This window comes from Prionailurus bengalensis, chromosome A1, assembly GCF_016509475.1.
Source record: "Prionailurus bengalensis isolate Pbe53 chromosome A1, Fcat_Pben_1.1_paternal_pri, whole genome shotgun sequence".
Classification (NCBI taxonomy): domain Eukaryota; kingdom Metazoa; phylum Chordata; class Mammalia; order Carnivora; family Felidae; genus Prionailurus; species Prionailurus bengalensis.
This window is the reverse complement of record NC_057343.1, coordinates 144,529,295-144,549,151: the sequence shown is the minus strand read 5'-3', so window position 1 is coordinate 144,549,151 and position 19,857 is coordinate 144,529,295. Positions and strand designations below refer to the sequence as shown.

At 38.6% G+C, this 19,857-nt stretch overlaps 1 protein-coding gene across 4 annotated transcripts; it reads left to right on the top strand.

Annotated features, from left to right (window-relative positions):
- Positions 1 to 2,401: 2,401 nt before the first annotated feature.
- Positions 2,402 to 14,497, top strand: MTX3 (metaxin 3). Of its 4 annotated transcripts, XR_006299124.1 has the most exons (10): positions 2,417 to 2,513; positions 3,022 to 3,091; positions 3,469 to 3,545; positions 4,508 to 4,600; positions 5,114 to 5,296; positions 5,439 to 5,515; positions 6,020 to 6,177; positions 6,560 to 6,656; positions 7,429 to 7,517; positions 11,243 to 11,270. XR_006299124.1 is itself a non-coding variant. In XM_043592918.1 (9 exons), exons 1-9 carry the CDS (start codon positions 2,433 to 2,435, stop codon positions 11,351 to 11,353), a joined length of 939 nt encoding a protein of 312 aa, XP_043448853.1. In that variant the 5' UTR covers positions 2,412 to 2,432; the 3' UTR covers positions 11,354 to 14,497. The 4 variants fall into 4 exon arrangements, 3 of the variants coding, with proteins under 3 accessions (XP_043448873.1, XP_043448853.1, XP_043448861.1); XM_043592918.1 differs by lacking the exon at positions 6,560 to 6,656 and having other exon boundaries at positions 2,412 to 2,513; positions 11,243 to 14,497; XM_043592938.1 differs by lacking the exons at positions 6,560 to 6,656; positions 7,429 to 7,517 and having other exon boundaries at positions 2,402 to 2,513; positions 11,243 to 14,497.
- Positions 14,498 to 19,857: the final 5,360 nt, after the last annotated feature.

Sequence of the window (19,857 nt, the reverse complement as noted above, 5' to 3'; positions counted from 1 at the left end):
GTAGGAATCTGAAATTATGATTTTGATGAACTCTGAACAACACGCTTTAGCAGCCAAAAAAGGCACAGGGGCCAACTATCCATACCAGGCATAATTCCTGAAGGTTTCAGCTTTCTGTGTGGTTCTCTGGAACAACATTCAGCCTGGTTGTGCAATCAGCTGCGCTAGGGTTTTAAAATTCAACCTAGCAAATATAGACTCTCAGGAGGAATTGCAACAATAAAAGATTGCTATTAAATAGACACAGATAAACCTGTGTGTAAGGATTTTCTCATCAGATGCATTAGCATGCTATTCTGTCTGAATGCAATGCTAAGAGGAGACATTTAATTTCTCTTTAATGCAAACGAAATTGTCATATTTAACATCAGAAATAAGGGAGAAGGCTGAACTGAGCAATTATATTATGTGTCCACAAAAAAATGTGCATCCACTGCCCACTCCCCTCCACCTTGCAAACAAGACTCAGGGCATTCACAGTTTAAATGCTCGGTTGCTGGGGCGCCTGGGTGGTGCAGTCGGTTAAGCGTCCGACTTCAGCCAGGTCACGATCTCGCGGTCGCAGAGTTCGAGCCCCGCGTCAGGCTCTGGGCTGATGGCTCAGAGCCTGGAGCCTGCTTCCGATTCTGTGTCTCCCTCTCTCTCTGCCCCTCCCCCGTTCATGCTCTGTCTCTCTCTGTCCCAAAAATAAATAAACGTTGAAAAAAAAATTTTTTTTTTAAAAATAAATGCTCGGTTGCAGTATATGGACTCTGAGCTTTATGGATTAAGATTTTAACCTCAAAACAGGGAGGTCTTATTTCTTGAGTCTGAAAGTTGAATTACTTTCTTTACTCTGAAGGCTGAAAAGACAGCCTCCACTGATGACACAGAGAATGCATCCTTTCTGGTTTGTGCTTCTATAGTATTTTCATTTATATCTCTGCCTTTACTCATGATAATATGACTTGTTACCCTTAGTTGTATCTTTCCTTTGTGCACTATAAATTCCTGAGGATAGAGTTCATGTCTTATTTATCTCTGTATTCTCCTAGAGCCTTACAGTGTCTTGCATACAGTAACTACTCAATAAATGTTTTGATACTTGGTTTCAATGGTACATATGTTAAGCATTTCCCATTTATAAAGTATTTTTAATGGATTCTCACCATTGACATACTTTACCCTTCTCATTTCTAAGAACTCTTGCATTTGAAAGAGGAAAAATTTAGATAGCCATATAAGCTATATAAACCATGTAACCTTAGGGAGTACCTAGCAATTATATGTCGAATTATAATTTTATGAAAATTTGCAGAGGTTTCTTTTGAGCTTTCAGTTACTTAAGGGGACCCAACTAAGTGAAACAGAGGAAGGCAAAGAATTCAGAGAAGTGACTGAGAGGGTACCCCAGAAAGACTGTTGTGCCTTCTAGAAGATCTAGCACCCAAGGTGTAACTCCCACACTCTGTAAGCATGTTAGGATCATGGCATTCTGAAGGGTCATTTTTCCTCTTTGACAGTTTCTCTGAGAAACTGTCAGTTTGATATTAACAAAAAAAAACACCAAAAACCAAAAAACAAACATTTAGTTCATGCCCACAGACTCAATTGGCTTTACAATCACTAGGACCCAATAGAAAATAAAAATGGAAGGCTCTTGTTCAAAAGTTAAGAATTTCAAGACAATGGTAGCAGAATAGTAAGGCAATTGTGGGCCCTTCTAAGCATGGGGCCTTGGGTGACTGCACAGGTCTCACATCCATGAAGCCAGTCCTTTTGTATCTTCAAGGAGTTTTCAAGGATAGTGAAAGGCAAAAAATCTGTATGGAATAGAAGCTACAATTTAAGTATGTACAAGGAACTTCCTAACTTTGTAAAATCATCCCGGAGAAGGTGACATCTAAGGTCACTTTTGAAGGAGCAATGGCAGGGAAAAGGAGATATTCCAAATTGAAAAAAGGCAATTCACTTCACAAATTTCAGGAATAGGATTACTTTTAAGGAGAGCAGACCAAGTGAACTTGAGGGTGACACAATTCAGAGTGGAAAGAGACAAAAGCCAAATATAAGGAGGAAAGAGTTGAACTATTGAGTGCCTATTGTATGTCAAATTATTTCTCCCTGTGTCATAATTTTAAACACAACAATCATGTCTATTTTACAGATGGCTTAATTGAAGCCCAAGGTAGTAATTCTCAAAGGGCTGGGAGCACTTTAGGTACCTATAAATACTTTAAGACTCTCGAGGAGGGCGGGGGGTCTAACTCAAAGGCCAAGACTCCTAGCCATCAGGCCAAGCTGGGGCTAAGAGAGCTCTTAACCCCTCCACCTCTTGACGCATTTCACAGTCTAAAGGTACCCTTCCCTCCTCTCGCCCCGCCCCGTGTTTCACCGGGCCGGAAATTGAGCGTTTAAGTACTTCCGGGGTAACAAAGGTCGGCCCCGGCAAGATGGCGGCCCCCTTGGAGCTCAGTTGCTGGGGAGGTGGCTGGGGGCTCCCATCGGTGCACAGCGAGTCCCTGGTGGTGATGGTGAGGCCGCCTCGCGGACCAGGGCGCAGGAAAGATGGGCGGGGCCAGAGCGCGAGGCTGGCTGGGCCTGGTCTCCGCTGCTCGCCGCGGTTCCTTGCGGCGCTGCAGGGCCGAGACCGGCCGGGGCGCTTCTCGCTGTACCACATTGGGTTCCCTCCCGTGGAGTCAAAAGCCTGGCTTGTGACCCCGCCGAGGCCTTGGCGGGAGAGTCAAGGCTTCTCCGCTTGCCTGCGAGCCCACTCAGCCTTGCAAAGCTTTCTGGGCGGTGGAGCTTAAGACCAAAGCAGGCTGCGCACGCGCCCCGCTCTGCATCCCCCGAACCTTTGGGGGAACAAAGTCCCCGAAAGCTGGGTAGCTGGCGCGCGCTTCCCCGGCTAGACCTCCGGAGAGGGATTCAGCCCCGGTGTCAGGAGTTTCTGCCTTAGGGCGACCGGGCTGTGAATTAAAGCTGCTTGCAGATTTGCACTACGTACTCAGTCTAAATGTTTTCTTACCAACTTTGTTTCAGGCTTACGCCAAATTTTCTGGTGCACCCTTGAAAGTCAATGTCATAGATAACACCTGGAGAGGTTCAAGAGGTACAGTGTAAACACAATTTTCTCCTCTCTTAAGGGACTCTCCCCCCCCCCCCCCGCCCCCCAACCTCCATATCTAAATTTAAAGCTATGAAGCATATAGCCATGGAGTACCTTGGGGTTTTAGTTTCTTCCTACCATAACTTTGGCTGTGTGTTGCTTACGGTTTGGGCATTCTGAGTAATACTGTAAAGTACAAGTCAGATCAATGGAAATACGGCACTGTTCTCTACAACTGCTTTGTGAAATTGCAAAAAATTAAGATGAGCTTACTCATTTTGCCCCCTCCGAATGTGCAATTGGTATGGTTTTTAGGGGACTGCAATCTCTTCAGAGCAAATAGAAATGTTTCCTTGTATGTAAACTGTTTTTGATTGTAGGAGATGTACCAATTTTGACAACTGAAGACAACATTGTTTCTCAGCCTGCGAAAATACTAAACTTTTTAAGAAAACAGGTGGGTGGTTCCTTTTGAAGAAGTAGATTGTTCCCTACATGTTACTTAAAAAAAAAAAAAATACATTGTAAGGTTTGGGGAATTCTTTTAAATTCTTTTTTACCAACTCAGTAGACAATTGGAGTTTGATATAAAAAGAGACTTGAGAATTACCGCTCTGAATCATGAGTTTTACTGTGATTTGAAAGTCATGTAGTGAGGAACACTCAATTTATATTTTCATGTGCTTTTTTGGATTTTCTTGAAGTTTAGAAATAGGCAGGTTCAATGAAGCCATCTTTATGATTACACTTATTGATATGATTATCACTTGAGTGAAAGCTGCCACTCACTTTCTGCTGCATATGGCATCTGAGTTCCTATCAACTAGCACCTATTTTATTTTTAAAAAGCGCTTCACTGGAGAGTTGCAGTTAAATGTCCCATGAAGTAAGGTATCTAAAATGTGTGAGCATCTAAAGATTTATATAATGCATACAAAATGTTTAAACATGTAAAGACTTTTATAAATACAAAAGTTGTAATTGGTTTTGCCAATACTTTTCTTGAAAAAATAAATCCTAGGTCAACAAAATTTAGAATTGTTCTAACTTGGAAGGTTTTCTTTCTTTTTTCATGGGGAAAAATGCAACCAATTAGAACTTCTTCCTTATTGTTAAAGGCAATAACTTCTATTTATTGTTGGTACAACATACCATGTGCTAAACTAGGTCGTAAACAATCACAGAATATCAATTAATAAAAAATCGTAGCTGATATTTATTGACCTTACTGTGTGCGGGATGTGCTAAGAACTGTATTTGCATTAAACGGCATTTGTCATTGAATTTGTATTTATCATTATGCCTTTCAATATCATATTTGCCATTTTTGAGGAAGAATAGGAATCTTAATTAATTTAACTTCACTGTTTTGGGATACCCTTGACTTCTGAAGTTTTTTGGTTTTATATTTTTTAATAGAAATATAATGCTGATTATGAACTCTCAGCAAAACAGGGGGCAGATACACTGGCTTACATTGCTCTCCTTGAAGAGAAGCTTCTTCCTGCAGTGGTGAGCATTGGTGAATATTACATCATTGTAGTTGACCTACTAAAAGTATGCTTTAATCTATTTAGAAGGACCATAGTGAAAAAGGCTTAAAGGAGGAAATTTCATTTATGAATTAATTTTGATTCTTTCATGTTACTGTGAAACTGGGTTCTGTTAGGCATTCAGCTAAGACATGAAACAACATGAAAGATACTGTCATTTTGGAAATAAAAATTATTTGTGGAAGACAGAGTTTGTTCCTCCATGTATAGAATTTAGCTAACTATCATTCACTCCTTCAACAAATATTTATTGAGCACATATGTGCCAGGCCTTGTTCTGGGTGCCTGGGATATAGCAATCAACAAATCCACATGTTTAAAATCTTGTTTCATCCTTGAGTCATTCTAATTGGGAAAGTTTTATGAAGCCACTTTATACAAGGATATTTACCCAAAACTTTCACACTGTTTAAATGACCTTTCTTTTCATAAAAGAACATGCTTGCGGTTTTTCGTTTGTTTTGTTTTGTAGCTTCACACATTCTGGGTCGAGAGTGACAATTACTTTGCTGTGACAAAGCCATGGTTTGCTTCACGAATTCCTTTTCCCTTGAGTTTGATCCTGCCTGGAAGGATGTCTAAGGGAGCACTGAATAGAATTCTCCTGACTAAAGGAGAGCCTCCCCTTTACCACCTCCGAGAAGTGGAAGCTCAGGTATGGTTGGGATTACTTTCAGAGCAAGGTCCCTCCAGGGGAGGGACAAGAGAGACAGCAGAGATGAACATCCTGGATGCCTGCTTAGAAGGACTTCTAGAGCATCTGTTCTACCTTTGAGTTGTAATTTCATCCTTACTAGATATACAGAGATGCCAAGGAGTGCCTAAATCTTCTGTCAAACAGATTGGGAACATCTCAGTTTTTCTTTGGAGATACGTGAGTGCATTCCCTTAAAAATCGTTTTTGTGTTTTGTATGCATATAGTCCATGAGTAGTTATTTAAAGCAAGTCCTCTTGCCACCCCTCCCACCCATGAGGTTTTGCTTTAAAAAAAAAAAAAGATTTAATGAATTACTATAGTAATTTCTCTGTCCATGGTAATCAGAAATTGACTAGACATGCTATATATATGAATTTAAAATATCTAAGACTATCCCCACCCTGTCTCATATCTTCATATGACACTTGTAAATAAAGATGAATTTTTAATTTATAAGTTAATTTTCTTCTAAATAAAATAAATGGTTAGAGTATTAAATTTTTTTTTTTAAAAACCCTCATTACATCATTTTTATAAGCTTACATGTGCAGTAAACCTTCCAAAAGACTATATTGTATACTTCAGAATTGGTAAATGTATTAGAGAAAAAATATTTTTAACATGATCCCAAGTTAATATTTTCCTATGTGTTTTTTTAAAAATCCTGGATTTATTTTTAGGCCATCTACCTTGGATGCCTACGTGTTTGGTTTTCTTGCACCTCTTTATAAAATACGCTTTCCTAAAGTTCAATTACAAGAACATTTGAAGCAGCTCTCCAACCTGTGCCGCTTTTGTGATGACATCCTAAATAGTTATTTTAAGCTTAGTCTTGGAGGTAAGCTGGCTTCTCTTCAGCTAATCTGCGTTTGCGTAGAGTATCTGCATATTCTCCTAAGGATGGATAAGCAAAATTCATGACTTATTAAAGAAGTTTGTGTATTGTCTTTAAGTGCTGACTTACAGCATTTGAAAAAATTTTATTTTTCCAACTTTATTCCCATGTGTTAGTTCTATTTTAAATAGAGAAATAGATATTTTCCTTTTGCCTATTCTTCTAGATTTTATACATTTCTTGCCTCTTGTTCTTCTTTAAATATTGCCCCTTTGAAGTGGATCATTTTCTTCTAAAAGTTAACTACAGGTATTTATTGAGTCCCTGCTGAAAGATAGCATCTATCCTAATGCAAATGGGCAATTATTTTAAATGTTGCTTCTAGCATTTTCCTGCGTGAACAGAAATCAGCAGCAGATTGATTTGGGTGAGGTACACTCCCATGATACCACTACTTGAAAACTGATTGCATCAGACTGGAGGTATTGTAAATAGAGGGCACCTGTCACTTAGGATATGATTCCTTGGGTGTGTGGGCCATGTGTGTAAGTGATTGGGATACTAAATTTGTATTGGGAGAGTTGGCAGAAATTGTCCTTTTAAGAAACAGCAGTTACAAGGATAGCTGGCTTAGGGACAGTTTATTTTTCATGGTGGTTTATATGTTTTTTAGAGAGAGAGGGGTGAGTCATGAAACTAAATCACTTTCAACCTTGTTACTTTGGAGCAGTGATTAGCAAACCTGGCCGGAGGACATATACAGTCTTGAGTCCTAAGCCGGAGATACCGCATTAGAATCCCTTCAGGGTAGAGCCCAGAAATCTGTATTTTTTAAGTTCTTCCAAATACTTTGGATGCCTGTTTGATAGCTGTTTGGGAGTCCCTGCCTTAGACAGCTATCCAAATAGCTGTGACTAAAGGCCTATTTGATACGGGTGGGGAAAAGGTACAGCTCAAATTGGAGAAGGAAATGAGGACCATTGTGCTCTTTTACTAATCACTTTGGCTGGTTGCATAACACTTGGCTGTCTACTTCATGGACAAATTTAGTCCTTTTGTTTAGGTTTGGTTTTGGAGCATTACTATCCCTCTTTGCCTTTGAACCCATAATGGTTTTTCTCTTTGCTTGATTTTATTTATTTTTGGAGGGCAGTGTACTTGGGAGGGTGGATAGACTCAAAATTCTTTCAGTCTGAACAGCTTTAAAGACTTTCAAAATTTTCTGTCTTTCTGATTTCTGTCCTGGCTTCTTAGGCACCTCTCCTGCTGGTCAAGAAACAGTAGACGCAAATCTGCAGAAACTCACACAACTTGTAAATAAGGAATCCAACTTGATTGAAAAGGTCAAGTTTACTTCAATCATTATTTTATAGTAGTTTAGTATTTTTCTTTCTGAAATTAATATTGTAACTTTAATTGTATAGTTAATATGCATTATTTTACCCTCTTATTTTTTAAAGAGTTTATTTTTTCATAAAGCTGCTCAAATATACATTTACTACAGTTGTATATAATATAGTGTTTTGAAGCCAGTAGTGGTTCGATTACTTTGATAGTGGTATTGGGCTTATTTTTACCACATAATTAGTATTTTTCAAGTTGGGAGACCAAAAGCCTAGCTTAGAAAAAAAAAAAAAAAAAAGACAAAACAAACACACTTCTTGCTTGTCTGTTTCTGTCTCCCAAGGTTAACATTTCTTGAGATTGTAAGCACCAGTGCTGGTCCTTTCTTGTTAATCACACTATGATGTCTTTTTCTTTCTTCTACATAAATTGTTTTGCTTTGCTTCTTCTATCCTTCTCTTTTCTAATTGTTGCCCACAGTTTTTCATCACTGTGGGTGTTTTGCCACTTTGGTCGCGTTCATTTGCTGAGAGAGAGATACTGAGGAAGCGGGTAGGAGAGAGAGAGAGAGAGCACGCACGCCAGTAGTGGGAATTTCAAGGGTGATTCTAATTGGAAAAATACAAGAGAGTTGATTCATTTTTTCCCCAAGTGTCTGATCAACTTCCTTTTTTCTTATGCCAGTGAATGATACTTCATTCTTTCACTAACTAATGAGGCAATGTGGCCTAATAACACTGGCTAGCAGTTTTTGAGGTCTGAATAACAGGCATTGTGTCCTATGAGCTTTCGAGTTACCTCATTGAATCCTCACAGCCGCTGTGTGTGCAGCTACTCCGTCAGTCCTATCTTACAGATAAGGATAGTGAAGCCTGGAGAGCAGTGTATGTTACCTGCCCGAGATCATTCAGGTGGTGAGAGGCAAAGGGGATTGGAACCCTACAAATTGGATTCGATCATGGGCCTTGCAGTTAGTAAGCTGCAAATGAATGAAATTATGTATCCAGTGCTAGTAGTACTAGTAGCAAGAAACCTCTGTCACTCTCTGGAATGACCTTTCTGTTTCTTTGTAGAGTATCTCATGTGTTGTTAGAACTTGAGAAGTGAGTAGGACTGAGCAGTAAAACTGTAAAAGACCAGTATTAAAGTTTAGGTGGGCTCGTTGAATGCCAAGTTTGTCTTCTTAGCCCAGCCCAGTAAATCCCATGAGAGGAAAGATATTGAGTGTTAGGTGTGGATAATGGAAAGATTACTCAGATTGTTGTCGACACTTAGCTGCTGGATGAAGGCTATCCAATACAGTTTTCATTTTCTATATTTGGCAAATTCATGACAGACATGTAAAGGGAACCACAAAATACCTACATATGCAGCAGGTGAACCCAAGAGGCCCTGTCACCGCTTTGTACACTTCGATCTTGGGTCATTATCAGCATGTGAACGTTTCCTAACTCTAAATCAGGCACTCTCCTTCCCACCCCTGTTTCATATTTGCTCTTCAGTGTGGTTCACTGTTGGCTGCAGGACATAAGAGCAACAAATCCTATTGGCTACTACTGTTCGCCATTTGCGCAGAAAATCTAGAGCTTAAGAAAAAAAGAAAAAAAGTAATGTTTGGGGGACTTAGTTCTTACAAAAAAAAAAAAAAAAGACAACCCAATTGATTCAAGCAGTCCACTGGGAATATTTTTTTCCATTGGAAAGTTAAAAGTTAATCTTTTATACTCTTTCCTTTCCTGTAAGCTGCTTGTATCTCTGCTGAGACATTTCCTCTGTGCTTTATAAGAGCATCTGGAGGAGATAAGGGAGAGTTTTGCTCTGCACATAATCAAAACTCTGGAAAAGCCTGTTTATCAAGTGGGTAGTCAGATGCTGTTTGCTGTTGGTGTGGGATCTTTGGCGGCAACTGCTTCCAAGTCTTTTCTGAAGTTGAGCTGATAGAGAGCTCAGCACCAGGCTGTGAACCCTGCACTCTGTTTGTGGGGTGTTCTGGTTGAAAGGTAGCTTTGTAAGGTATGACTCCATTCTTTCCATATATGTGTGTTGTGTGTGTGTGTATATATATACACACACATGGAATATATATATGTGTGTGTATATATATATACATGGAATATATATATACATACATAAATGTATATATGTATGTATATACATATATAAATATATATGTATTTCTTATTTATATGTAAGTAACGTATAATTATTTTTGCTTCTCTTCCCTTATGTTCATCTGCTTTGTCTCTTAAATTCCACATATGAATGAAATCATATTTGTTTTTCTCTGACTTATTTCACTTAGCATAACGCACTGTAGTTCCATCTACATTGTGGCAAATGGCAAGATTTCATTCTTTTTGATTGCTAAGTAGTATTCCATTATATATATACCACATTTTTATCCATTCATCAGTCGATGGATATATGGGACCTTTCCATAATTTGGTTTGTCGATAGTGCTGCTATAAACATGGGGGTGCATGTGTCCCTTCGAAACAGCACACCTGTATCCTTTGGATAAATACCTAGTAGGGCAATTGCTGGGTCATAGGGTAGTTCTATTTTTAATTTTTTGAGAAACCTCCATACTGTTTCTGGAGTGGCTGCACCAGTTTGCATTCCCACCGCCCTGACTCAGTTCTAAATGATTCCTCTCCTAGTGTTTCCAGGGATGCTAATGTCCTCCTGAGGGCAAGTCTGAAACTCTTGGACATTTTCTCAATATGCTCCATAGTAATTTCTTTTTCTAGAGCAGGCTTAGAACTGATCTGGTGTTTGGAATACCTGGAATTCTGGATTAGGTCTAAATAGTTTCTCCTTCTATCTGTCTCTTTTCCTAGCTTCCCATGGTCTAAATACTTGCAGCCTAAAAGAATTTGTCTTTTTGAAGGGAGTACAGGTCATTTTCACTGAGGCTGTGGGGTGCAGTTGAAAGAATAATAGTATTGGAATAAGAAGACCTGGGTTTTGGGGCACCTGGGTGGCTCAGTCGGTTAAGCGTCCGACTTCGGGTCAGGTCGTGATCTCGCAGTCCGTGAGTTCGAGCCCTGTGTCGGGCTCTGTGCTGATAGCTCGGAGCTTGGAGCCTGTTTCAGATTCTGTGTCTCCCTCTCTCTGACCCTCCCCCATTCATGCTCTGTCTCTCTCTGTCTCAAAAATAAATAAAGGTTAAAGAAAAAATTTTAAAGAAGACCTGGGTTTTAATTTCAACTTTTGATACTAGCTTTGCAACCTAATGCAAATTTCTTAACCTTTCTGAGCTTCGTTTTGCTGCTACGTAAAATAGGGAATGATCGTCTTCCATGGTTTCTTCACAGCTGTGTTGGGAAGATCAAATGAGGTATTGTACATCAACATAATTAGTAAACTTTGGAGCTTAGTGTATCAGAAGTAATGCTTTTCCACTTACTATACTAGGAGACCTCTTAAATCCAGTTGTGATGTGGTTGAGTTCAGTAGAATATTCATTTTGTGGAATTGCTATAATTTTGCAAAGGCATCAAGGATGAGCAATATTGCTTGTACACATAAACTGAGTTAGCTGGTATTTGAGGTATGACATTTAGAGTTCCTGCGAGATTATCTGTAAGAAAAAGGTTTCTCGAGCAGTCCTGGAACCATATGGTTCTGTCCTCTTCTAGGCTATAGTTTGGATGAGGAGGTCACAGTCCACGAAAGTGGTGCCACAGCCATCAGTCACATGTACTTTTTGTACTTCCCACAGATGGATGACAATCTTCGCCAAAGCCCTCAACTTCCTCCTCGGAAACTGCCAACACTCAAATTGACTCCAGCAGAAGATGAAAATAATTCCTTACAACGACTATCACCCTGACAGTCATCATGTTTTGTGTCCACAGTCATGATTATTGCAGTAATCTCTTACACTAAGTGTGAAGGCAAAAAGAAAATGCCATTAGTAGGTATAAGGGAGACTCTAAAAAGAAACTTTCTATGACATCTATTTTTTCTTAATTAGGAAGCTTGTATTTTGACCTGGCAGTGCACTTTAGATAACATCAAAGTGAATGCTAAATGAACTTGGGGAACAAAGAAAACATATTGTACTGTATATTAAAAAAAACCAAAAACCTGCCTTAATCTTGGCAGATTTTTGCCTTTATTTCATATGTTGCTGACCAAAAGCTAGAATTCTGTTCTGAATGTGCACTCTTATTTATTCAAGTTATTTTATTAATTTCGTTTTCTTAGAACAGTTTGAATATCTAATATGTGGCTCTTTGAGGCTTTTTTCTTCTGTTTAGAAATTTGATGACTTTAGACATTAGGAAAAATGTAATATTCTAATATTCTATTCACTTCAATAGAAAAGTCTATTTAAAAAACAAAGAGGAATGTGCTTTTTAATTATGCTCTCAGAAGTATAATCTTTTGGGAGGATTAGTACCATATATATGTATATATATAAATATCAAAGGTGGTTACATATAATATTCATCTGACTATATGCACTTCTGGTATTTGCTGATGTGTTCAATATAAGGTTGGCAAGGACGCTTTTAGTTTATTGGGCAAATGTGGCAGCTTTAGACCTGTGTATTTGTAGTACATTTTTAACTTTAGTAATCTCTTTCTTGGATTGATTTCAGGAGAACTGAGTATGTTGGTCATCGTTATTACGCCAGGCTGTAAAGTCTTACTGGAATTTGCCCAGTTGTTAGACCTTCCTCAGCCAGAGTAATAGAAGTACCTACTGTGTGCCTGGTCCAAGTTCACCAGGCTTGGTTCAGACCAGTGTTCTTTCAGAAGAATCCTATCATGTAGTCAAAAGCGTTATGGCAACTTATTATTTTCCATATAGTTAAACTACAACAGTTGAATGATCCAGTGGAATATGCGGAGATAACAATAGTTTTTAAAGAACATTTTCTACTTATTGGTTACTGAACTGTTGAAGGATTTGTTGTGCAGGTGGTTTTGCTTAGAATAGAATCTTGCATACTATAGTGGCTGAGGTGCTCCTGTTGTCCTAAAACCACTTCTGGGTTTTTTTAATTATGGGCTCATGTTTTTGATTAGTGTCTTAAAAGATTACTATGGTGCTCAGCAAATCTTATCACATCCTGCAGAAACTCCCGTGTTAAGAAAACAGTTTTGTAGTCAAGAGACTCCCCTAATTTGAGCTGAATGGAGCTCAGCTGTATTTGACCCGCATCCTCCCAGTTTGTTCATGTATTAGGTATTATACAGGAGTCTTTAAGTCACTGTAAATATTTTTTCTTGAAAGTTTTAATTAAATGAGAAACAAGGTAATCTTCAAAATCTTGTTCATCTGTTTGGATGCATTTAGGGAAAGTAATGAGTTTCACATTACTTATACAACAGGTTTGTGTGTTTTATATTAATTTTCCATTAGACTCCAGCATCCAAAACCTGTATGAATATTCTATGTTGAAAATCATTACCATAGGACTTTATTGTCCCCTGGGGTCCATGTATATTGGAGAAGGGTGGTTAACACATTAATCAGACATCTGGTTATACTGTAGTTAGAGTTGATCATTTTCAATCATGATTTATATTAAACCTTCTAAGAAGCATTTGAAGTGGCTTAAAATTGTCAAATACATAAAACAGGACAATTAAAATTAGTTTTTGGAAAACTAAAAAATGGGGGAGAGAGAGCTATACCAACCCTAACAGATTCTAAAATCAAGTGGTAAATTTAACTCCCAAATTTCTCCATGGTCACAGTCCAAAGTAATACTGGGTTATGTAACTGTTTTCTGTCAGTAAAACTACTAATGCCCATGGTAAGAAATGTGTTCAAATTTTTATAAGAATGTGAGATCATGTTCTTTTGACACAGAATTCAGCCAGTAATCCTACTGTAATATTTCATGTGTTGAAAGTTTAATGAAAAGACATCATTTTAGAATGACAAGGATTTGTCATATTTTAGTAGAAAAGACAACTGTAAATATGATTTATTTCTTTTTGGTCATTCCTGCTTTGACTTGCCTTTAGCCTTGCAGTAGGTAGGGTCTGATGTTTCCAGACTACCTTTCCTAAGATGCAAAATGTGATTTACATAAGTGAGAATTTATATATGGGGCTACTTAGTTGAGCATTTTGGGGACTGGCCAATAAGATGCTCGGAAGCTATAACTGAGTATAACCTGCTCCAGGGAGCAGCCACACATATAGGAAGCTCTTAGAAAGGAACAGCTTTCCAGATTGGGAAGAGAATTTGCGATCAGCCTGGCAGGATGTGCTTTGGATAAAGTTTGAGTTTGCTGAGATGGATGGCCCACAGTCTTAAACAAAATACTGTGAGCTATTTTCTTTTGGATGTGATGGTGGAATATGATAAAAGGGACTATGTGTTTATGTTTGGTGCTAGTATAGGATTAGAAAATTGATCAGATAATTCCCATAAGATAACGATCCCTCATCAACACATTGTCATCAGTCATCCATAAGACCCACCACTTCTTATAACAGTAAATACCCTGTAGAGAGCATTGAGGATGGTCATTCCTTCACAATGGTTTTTTCCCTTACAAAGGTTGGCATTGACAAATTCCAGCTTAGGTATGTTTGCATTATTTTGGGGATACTAGAGAGTTCAAGATTCTTACAATAAATCCAAACATGTTGATTTCTATTTGTAACTTCTATTCATTTAATGTTGCCAGATATATTAACATGAAGGAATAAGGGAGCTTATTTCAGTAACAGCTAAGTTAAAGTTTTCAGAAGCTGCAAAAGTGGGAAACCATTGGACATCAAAAGAGGCAGAGATCGGTAACAGTGACAGAATCTCAGAAAAACAATTTTTGAGGTACCTTCATGTGATAAAAGTGGTATTTGAAGTCAGCAGTATGTTTTCATAGAGCCTCTTCCAAGAATATGTGTTCATCAGGCCTATTAGGTTTTTTGACAGTTTTTCATGTTGTCAAAAGTGTTAACCCTTTAAAAGCCAAAATATAAATAAAGGTAAGAAGCTGAGTGATGGATACACAGAGTCTGTAGTATTTTTGCAACTTCTTGTGAGTCTATAATCTCAAAATAAAAGAGTTTTAAAAGTAAGTAAATGTATCATTATCTAAACTACAATTTAAATTTAATGATCCAAACACAGTATTTACTATTCAGTTTCTGACAAATACATAATGTAAATTAAATATAATTTACTTCCTTCTTAATTTTAAAGAAAAAAACAACTCAGGTGTGTAATGAATGGTTATCTAAAGATCTGTTTTGCCTCACCAGAAAAGAAAAAACAATAACCTAAAACTAAGAACTCCTTTTCCCTATAAAATATGCTCTGGTTTTTATATTTGTAATAGTGTCACTTTCTTCCTATGGTACCTGGGTTTACTTCCAAGGATAAATACGTTGAAAACAGTCCTTCTGTGTCTTCATGTGGTAGTCCTTTGCTTTGCTGTGTTGTCTCTAATTACACGGTGTGACGAGACGACATGAGGACCAGGCTTTAATGAAGCAAGTGCAGTCTGTGTTTTTTGTCCTAAGCTCATAGGGATTTAGTAATTGACTTTGTCTTGGTTTGGTTATTTATATAATTGGAATCCTGAGCAGAGCCAGTGAGTATAATCTGGGTTGTGATTGTCATCTTTTGTGTATATTGTTGGCATTGAGAATTATCTTTTGCCTTTTTTTCTTGTTCAGCCCTGTGGAATATACATGTGCTTTTCGGTGTTTTCACTTTTCTTAAATAGATTATGAAGAAATTCGTTGTTCATTACATGAACTAAAGGTTTGTAATCCTTTTATCCTCAAAAGTTTAATTGAATTGTCATTGGAGGTTCAGAATGCTGCTTTACTCTGAAAGTAAAGATGAAGTTTTGGTTTTTTTTAATGGTTTGCAAAATATTTTGGTCCAAAACTCAGGATGTACTGTTTGCTCAGGGCGCAGCTTCCCAGCCCTAGACTTAAAACCACTGTGATTGAGGTGAGGAGGTATTCTAAGAAAGGGAAACTTTGAGCTGGACTTGTATAGGAAGGGGGCTTGTTATGATAGAAGAGCATTCTTAGCAAAACAAAGTAGTTTCTTTAAAAAATTCACAGAAAAATAAGTGTTTTTGCATCGTGATTATTGTTCATTTGAAATGATACTGTAAGATCTTTCAAAAACATCTTAGTTTCTTGGAGAAGTAGGTGGGTTTTGGCAGATTCTATCATTATTACATCAGTAGAGGGTTCTGTTGTCAAAAAAGTTTGGGAAATGCTTGGTTAGACAACATTAAGTTCCTAGAGCCTTTCTGAACCTTTGAAATGCTATTGTGTAGTTTCAATCTCCAGCAAAGGTCTGCATTTTATACACTATTTTCCTGATTTATTGTATGTGGTTTTTGGTGTGTGTGTGTGTGTGTGTGTGTGTGTGTGTGTGTGTTTAAAGTAGGTCTTGTGGGATTTATATGCTGAAAAGCATACTTGGGGAAATGCTGCCCTGGAGTGTTTTTGCTTGTTTGTGCTCATTGCAAAGGTTTCCTGTTGTTAGGTGCTGCTCTAGTGAGTGGTGATAAAATGGAAAGACAGGTCAGGACTCCCTTGGACCCTGAAGTTGAGAGAGGGGTGGCCATGTGTTTAAACAGTTTGGTTATTTAGGCACCTGTGAGGCCCCTGGTCAGTCAGTCATCCCTTTTCCCTAGAATCCCATTTGGCTTGGAACATCTGCACAAGGGTGTGACCTGGTGGTTCCAGGTGTCTGTGAGACAGAGGGAACCAGCTTGGAATTCCAGAACAATTTTCCAAACCATGTTTGGCTGTGCTTTAAAAGTGACAACGGGGCGCCTGGGTGGCGCAGTCGGTTAAGCATCCGACTTCAGCCAGGTCACGATCTCGCGGTCCGTGAGTTTGAGCCCCGCGTCAGGCTCTGGGCTGATGGCTCAGAGCCTGGAGCCTGTTTCCGATTCTGTATCTCCTTCTCTCCCTGCCCCTCCCCCGTTCATGCTCTGTCTCTCTCTGTCCCAAAAATAAATAAAAACGTTGAAAAAAAAAAATTTAAAAAAAAAAAAGTGACAAAAAGGTGATGGGATTTGTAGTGGTAAAGCCACATACAAGCTGCTGATTTTATAAATACATACGCACACACATACACACATGCACATATACACGGTGTTGTAGAAAGTTTACAGTTGTGTCAGTGACCAAGCAAAAGAAATTTAATATTTTCAAGTTCTAGTCTAGTACTGAAGACATGTTCTAAACAAGGATTGCATATTTGTGTGCATTTTCTAGGATGAGGGTTTTCAGTTTTCATAAAATTCTCAGCAGTTTCCTTTAAAAAAAAAATTTTTTTTAATGTTTTTATTTTTGAGAGAGAGAGAGGGAGACAAAGAATCCAAAGCAGCCTTCAGGCTCTGAGCTGTCAGAACAGACCCCAACGTGGGGCTCAAACTCACAAACCGTGAGATCGTGACCTGAGCCGAAGTCAGACACTTACTTAACCGACTTAGCCACCTAGGCGTTCCCTCAGCAGTTTCTATAGCCTAAAAAATTTAAACATCACTAGACTTCTAAATGTCAGAGGACTAAGTATGTTTGATCTCCTTTCAAAGTATAAAACCAGATCTCGAATAGGGCATAAGGATGCTCTTTGTTTCTTCTCCGCAGTTTTGTACAGTTGCATATTTGGAACTCCACACTGTGATTATGTATTTGATAGAAAGCTGGACTTTGGTTTTGAGTTGTGTAACGGTGAACATCTAGCCATGTGAAAAGCAGTTCGATCTCTGTTGTGATTCTTCAGTTTTCCTCGTGCACATTCAGAGAAATGCCTTTTAATCATTTAGTTTACGTGCCTCAGGTTGTTGGAAATCAAGAAAAATGGCTTGCCAGGGTTTGCGTCAGTCGTCAGTGAGTCACGCACTGTCGAGAAGGGTGTGCCGGCCCCTCTCTGTTTAGACTGTTGGCTACTTCTCTTGCACTGCTCGTGTCTCTTTTCTTGGAGAAGGAAGGCTGTACTCAAGCTTTTATGTTAATTGCATAAAGATGAGCTTTATTCCTCTTCTGATGCAATGTTTTAGTTTGTACAATAGGAGATAACATGTTTCCATTTTTCTAATCATTTTGAAATGGAAATTTGAGGTGTTTGCAATGTAACTGTAGCTTTCTAGAAGATTGACAGCAAAGAAGATAAATAAGAAATCTATGTGTATACATATTGGTTTTGTCTCACCAAGCCTCTCTTTGGTAAATATTTTAAATATCTGTCATACTGTACAAATTACTATAGTTTTATTGTAAAGTAAACATCTTAAAATAAGCAATGTTGGTCATAATTTAAATATTCTAGTCATGCCTAGTGTGAATATATTTTACTCGGAGACTGTGTATAAATACCCAGAAGTGGTAATGATGATCAATGCTGTAAAGAATTTATTCTGATAAGTGAGAAACTGGATATAATGTCAAAATAGCTATTTTCACAATAAAATCTCAAATTGCCTGAATGTCTATTAATTTCTGATTTAATGTTAACAATTCCTTGAGGTAATTATTTCCATTGGGAAGAATTTTTGAGTGTTTAAAAATGGTTATGCAGTGCTGGAACTGAGCTAGGTAGGATTTTAAATGTTCATTCTTTCTATGATACATTGAGGTCACTTGTGCTCTTTTTACCCTGAGCTCAGGCAGCTTGGAGGCCTGCTCCCTCAGCCACTGGTATGCAAATGACTGAGAGGGCTCAAACAGTTTTGCTGGGCTACAGCTCATCCCTGTGGCCCTATAAGTTTCTTCAAAATTTTCCCTTTTGCCCACCTAGACAGCCCAGTGATGTTGCATGTAATTGAATGGATGACATACACAGAGAAAAATGCATTTTAGTGGGGGATTGGGGTCAGTGTGTGGTGGGGGAAGATACTAATTTTTTTTTGGCTGCCACCCCCCCTTAAGAAATTTTTTTTTTAATGTTTATTATTTATTATTGAGATAAAGACAGAGCATGAGCATGGGAGGGGCAGAGAGAGGAGGAGACACAGAATCCGAAGCAGGCTCCAGGCTCTGAGCTGTCAGCCAGAGCCTGATGTGGGGCTCGAACTCACAAACCGTGAGATCATGACCTGAGCTGAAGTCGGACGCTGAACTGACAGCCACCTAGGCACCCCCTCCCACCTTTTATAAATGGGATAGGATATATGGGTATATAGAATCCTGTTACAGCTTTGGTCAAGTAAGGGCAGTTTCCCTGAAGGGGTGAATGCCTTTGTTAGTAGAATTAATTTTTTTTTTTAATTTTTTTTTTAGAAAGGGACCTGAGCAGGGGAGAGGGGCAGAGAGAGAGGTATTGAGAGAGAGCGAATCCCAAGCAAGCTCCATGCTCAGCACAGAGCCCAACACAGGCTCAATCCCAAGACCCTGGGATCATGACCTGAGCCAAAATCAAGAGTCAGACACTCAACCGATTAAGCCACTGAGGCACTCCTAGAATTAATTTGAGTATAATTAACATACGGTAAAATGCATCAATCCTCCAAGTAAAGCTGTCAGATATATCAGATATATAAGTATTTCTCTTGCATGAGAATCTGGCTACATCATTATTGATACTTCTATCCCCAAAGACCACAAATCCTAACTGCATATGAAGTGTAGGTTCTAGGTGAAAGGTTCCTGGGTAAATTGAAGTGATTACTAATGATCACCTGCTTTCTGTAAGAGAGTAGGAAAGAAGAGGTGCTACTGTGGAATAATGGAAATCTTTTGAGGAAAGAGAACTATTTGGAGTTATAAAGCTGAGAACCACACAACAAAGGTCTTCAAAAATTTTATTTCTTAATTGCTCAGCTCAGAGGCTTGACTTGGGTCTGGGATTGTTTTGGGTGCTCAAAACCTTGTGGATGACTGTTTAGTACCATGTCCTTCAGTGGATGTAGCTACGACATAAACCAAGCTCTGTTTTTCCTTTGCCACTAACAGCAGCTGTCAGGAGGAAAACTTTTAAGCTTCGCCAAAATGGGAGCTTGTCCTAAGTGAATCTCCATAGGAGAAACATTGAGATAACGGGGTTCCAGTATGATCACTCAGGGTGGCAAAATATGTTTGAGACGAGCCCGTATGACACTGAGAAGGAAATGGTTGTGGAGGAATGTGAGGGTTTGTCTTACTCAAAAGCATCTTGTAATTAAGTTCCTTATTGTAGAGCAAAGATAAACTAGTCCCTTCTTGAACTGACAAGAGCTTCAAGAGAAAGAATGAGAAACCATGGCCCATTTCTTCAGGTATATGACTCAGCCTCTTGGAATGCGTTGAACATCTGTGATGAAGACATGAAGACAGCTGTGCATCATCAAAGACATTTCTAATTTCTAATGCAGCCAACTTGAGGCTCCAAAAGTTGTTCTTTGCCAAGGG

Excerpts from the sequence above, each read along its gene's own strand:
- MTX3 (XM_043592918.1), top strand. The coding sequence starts at position 2,433 with ATGGCGGCCCCCTTGGAGCTCAGTTGCTGGGGAGGTGGCTGGGGGCTC. Across the intron at positions 2,514-3,021 it reads GCGAGTCCCTGGTGGTGATG|GCTTACGCCAAATTTTCTGG; the intron begins GTGAGGCCGCCT and ends ACTTTGTTTCAG. Across the intron at positions 7,518-11,242 it reads AATCCAACTTGATTGAAAAG|ATGGATGACAATCTTCGCCA; the intron begins GTCAAGTTTACT and ends TACTTCCCACAG.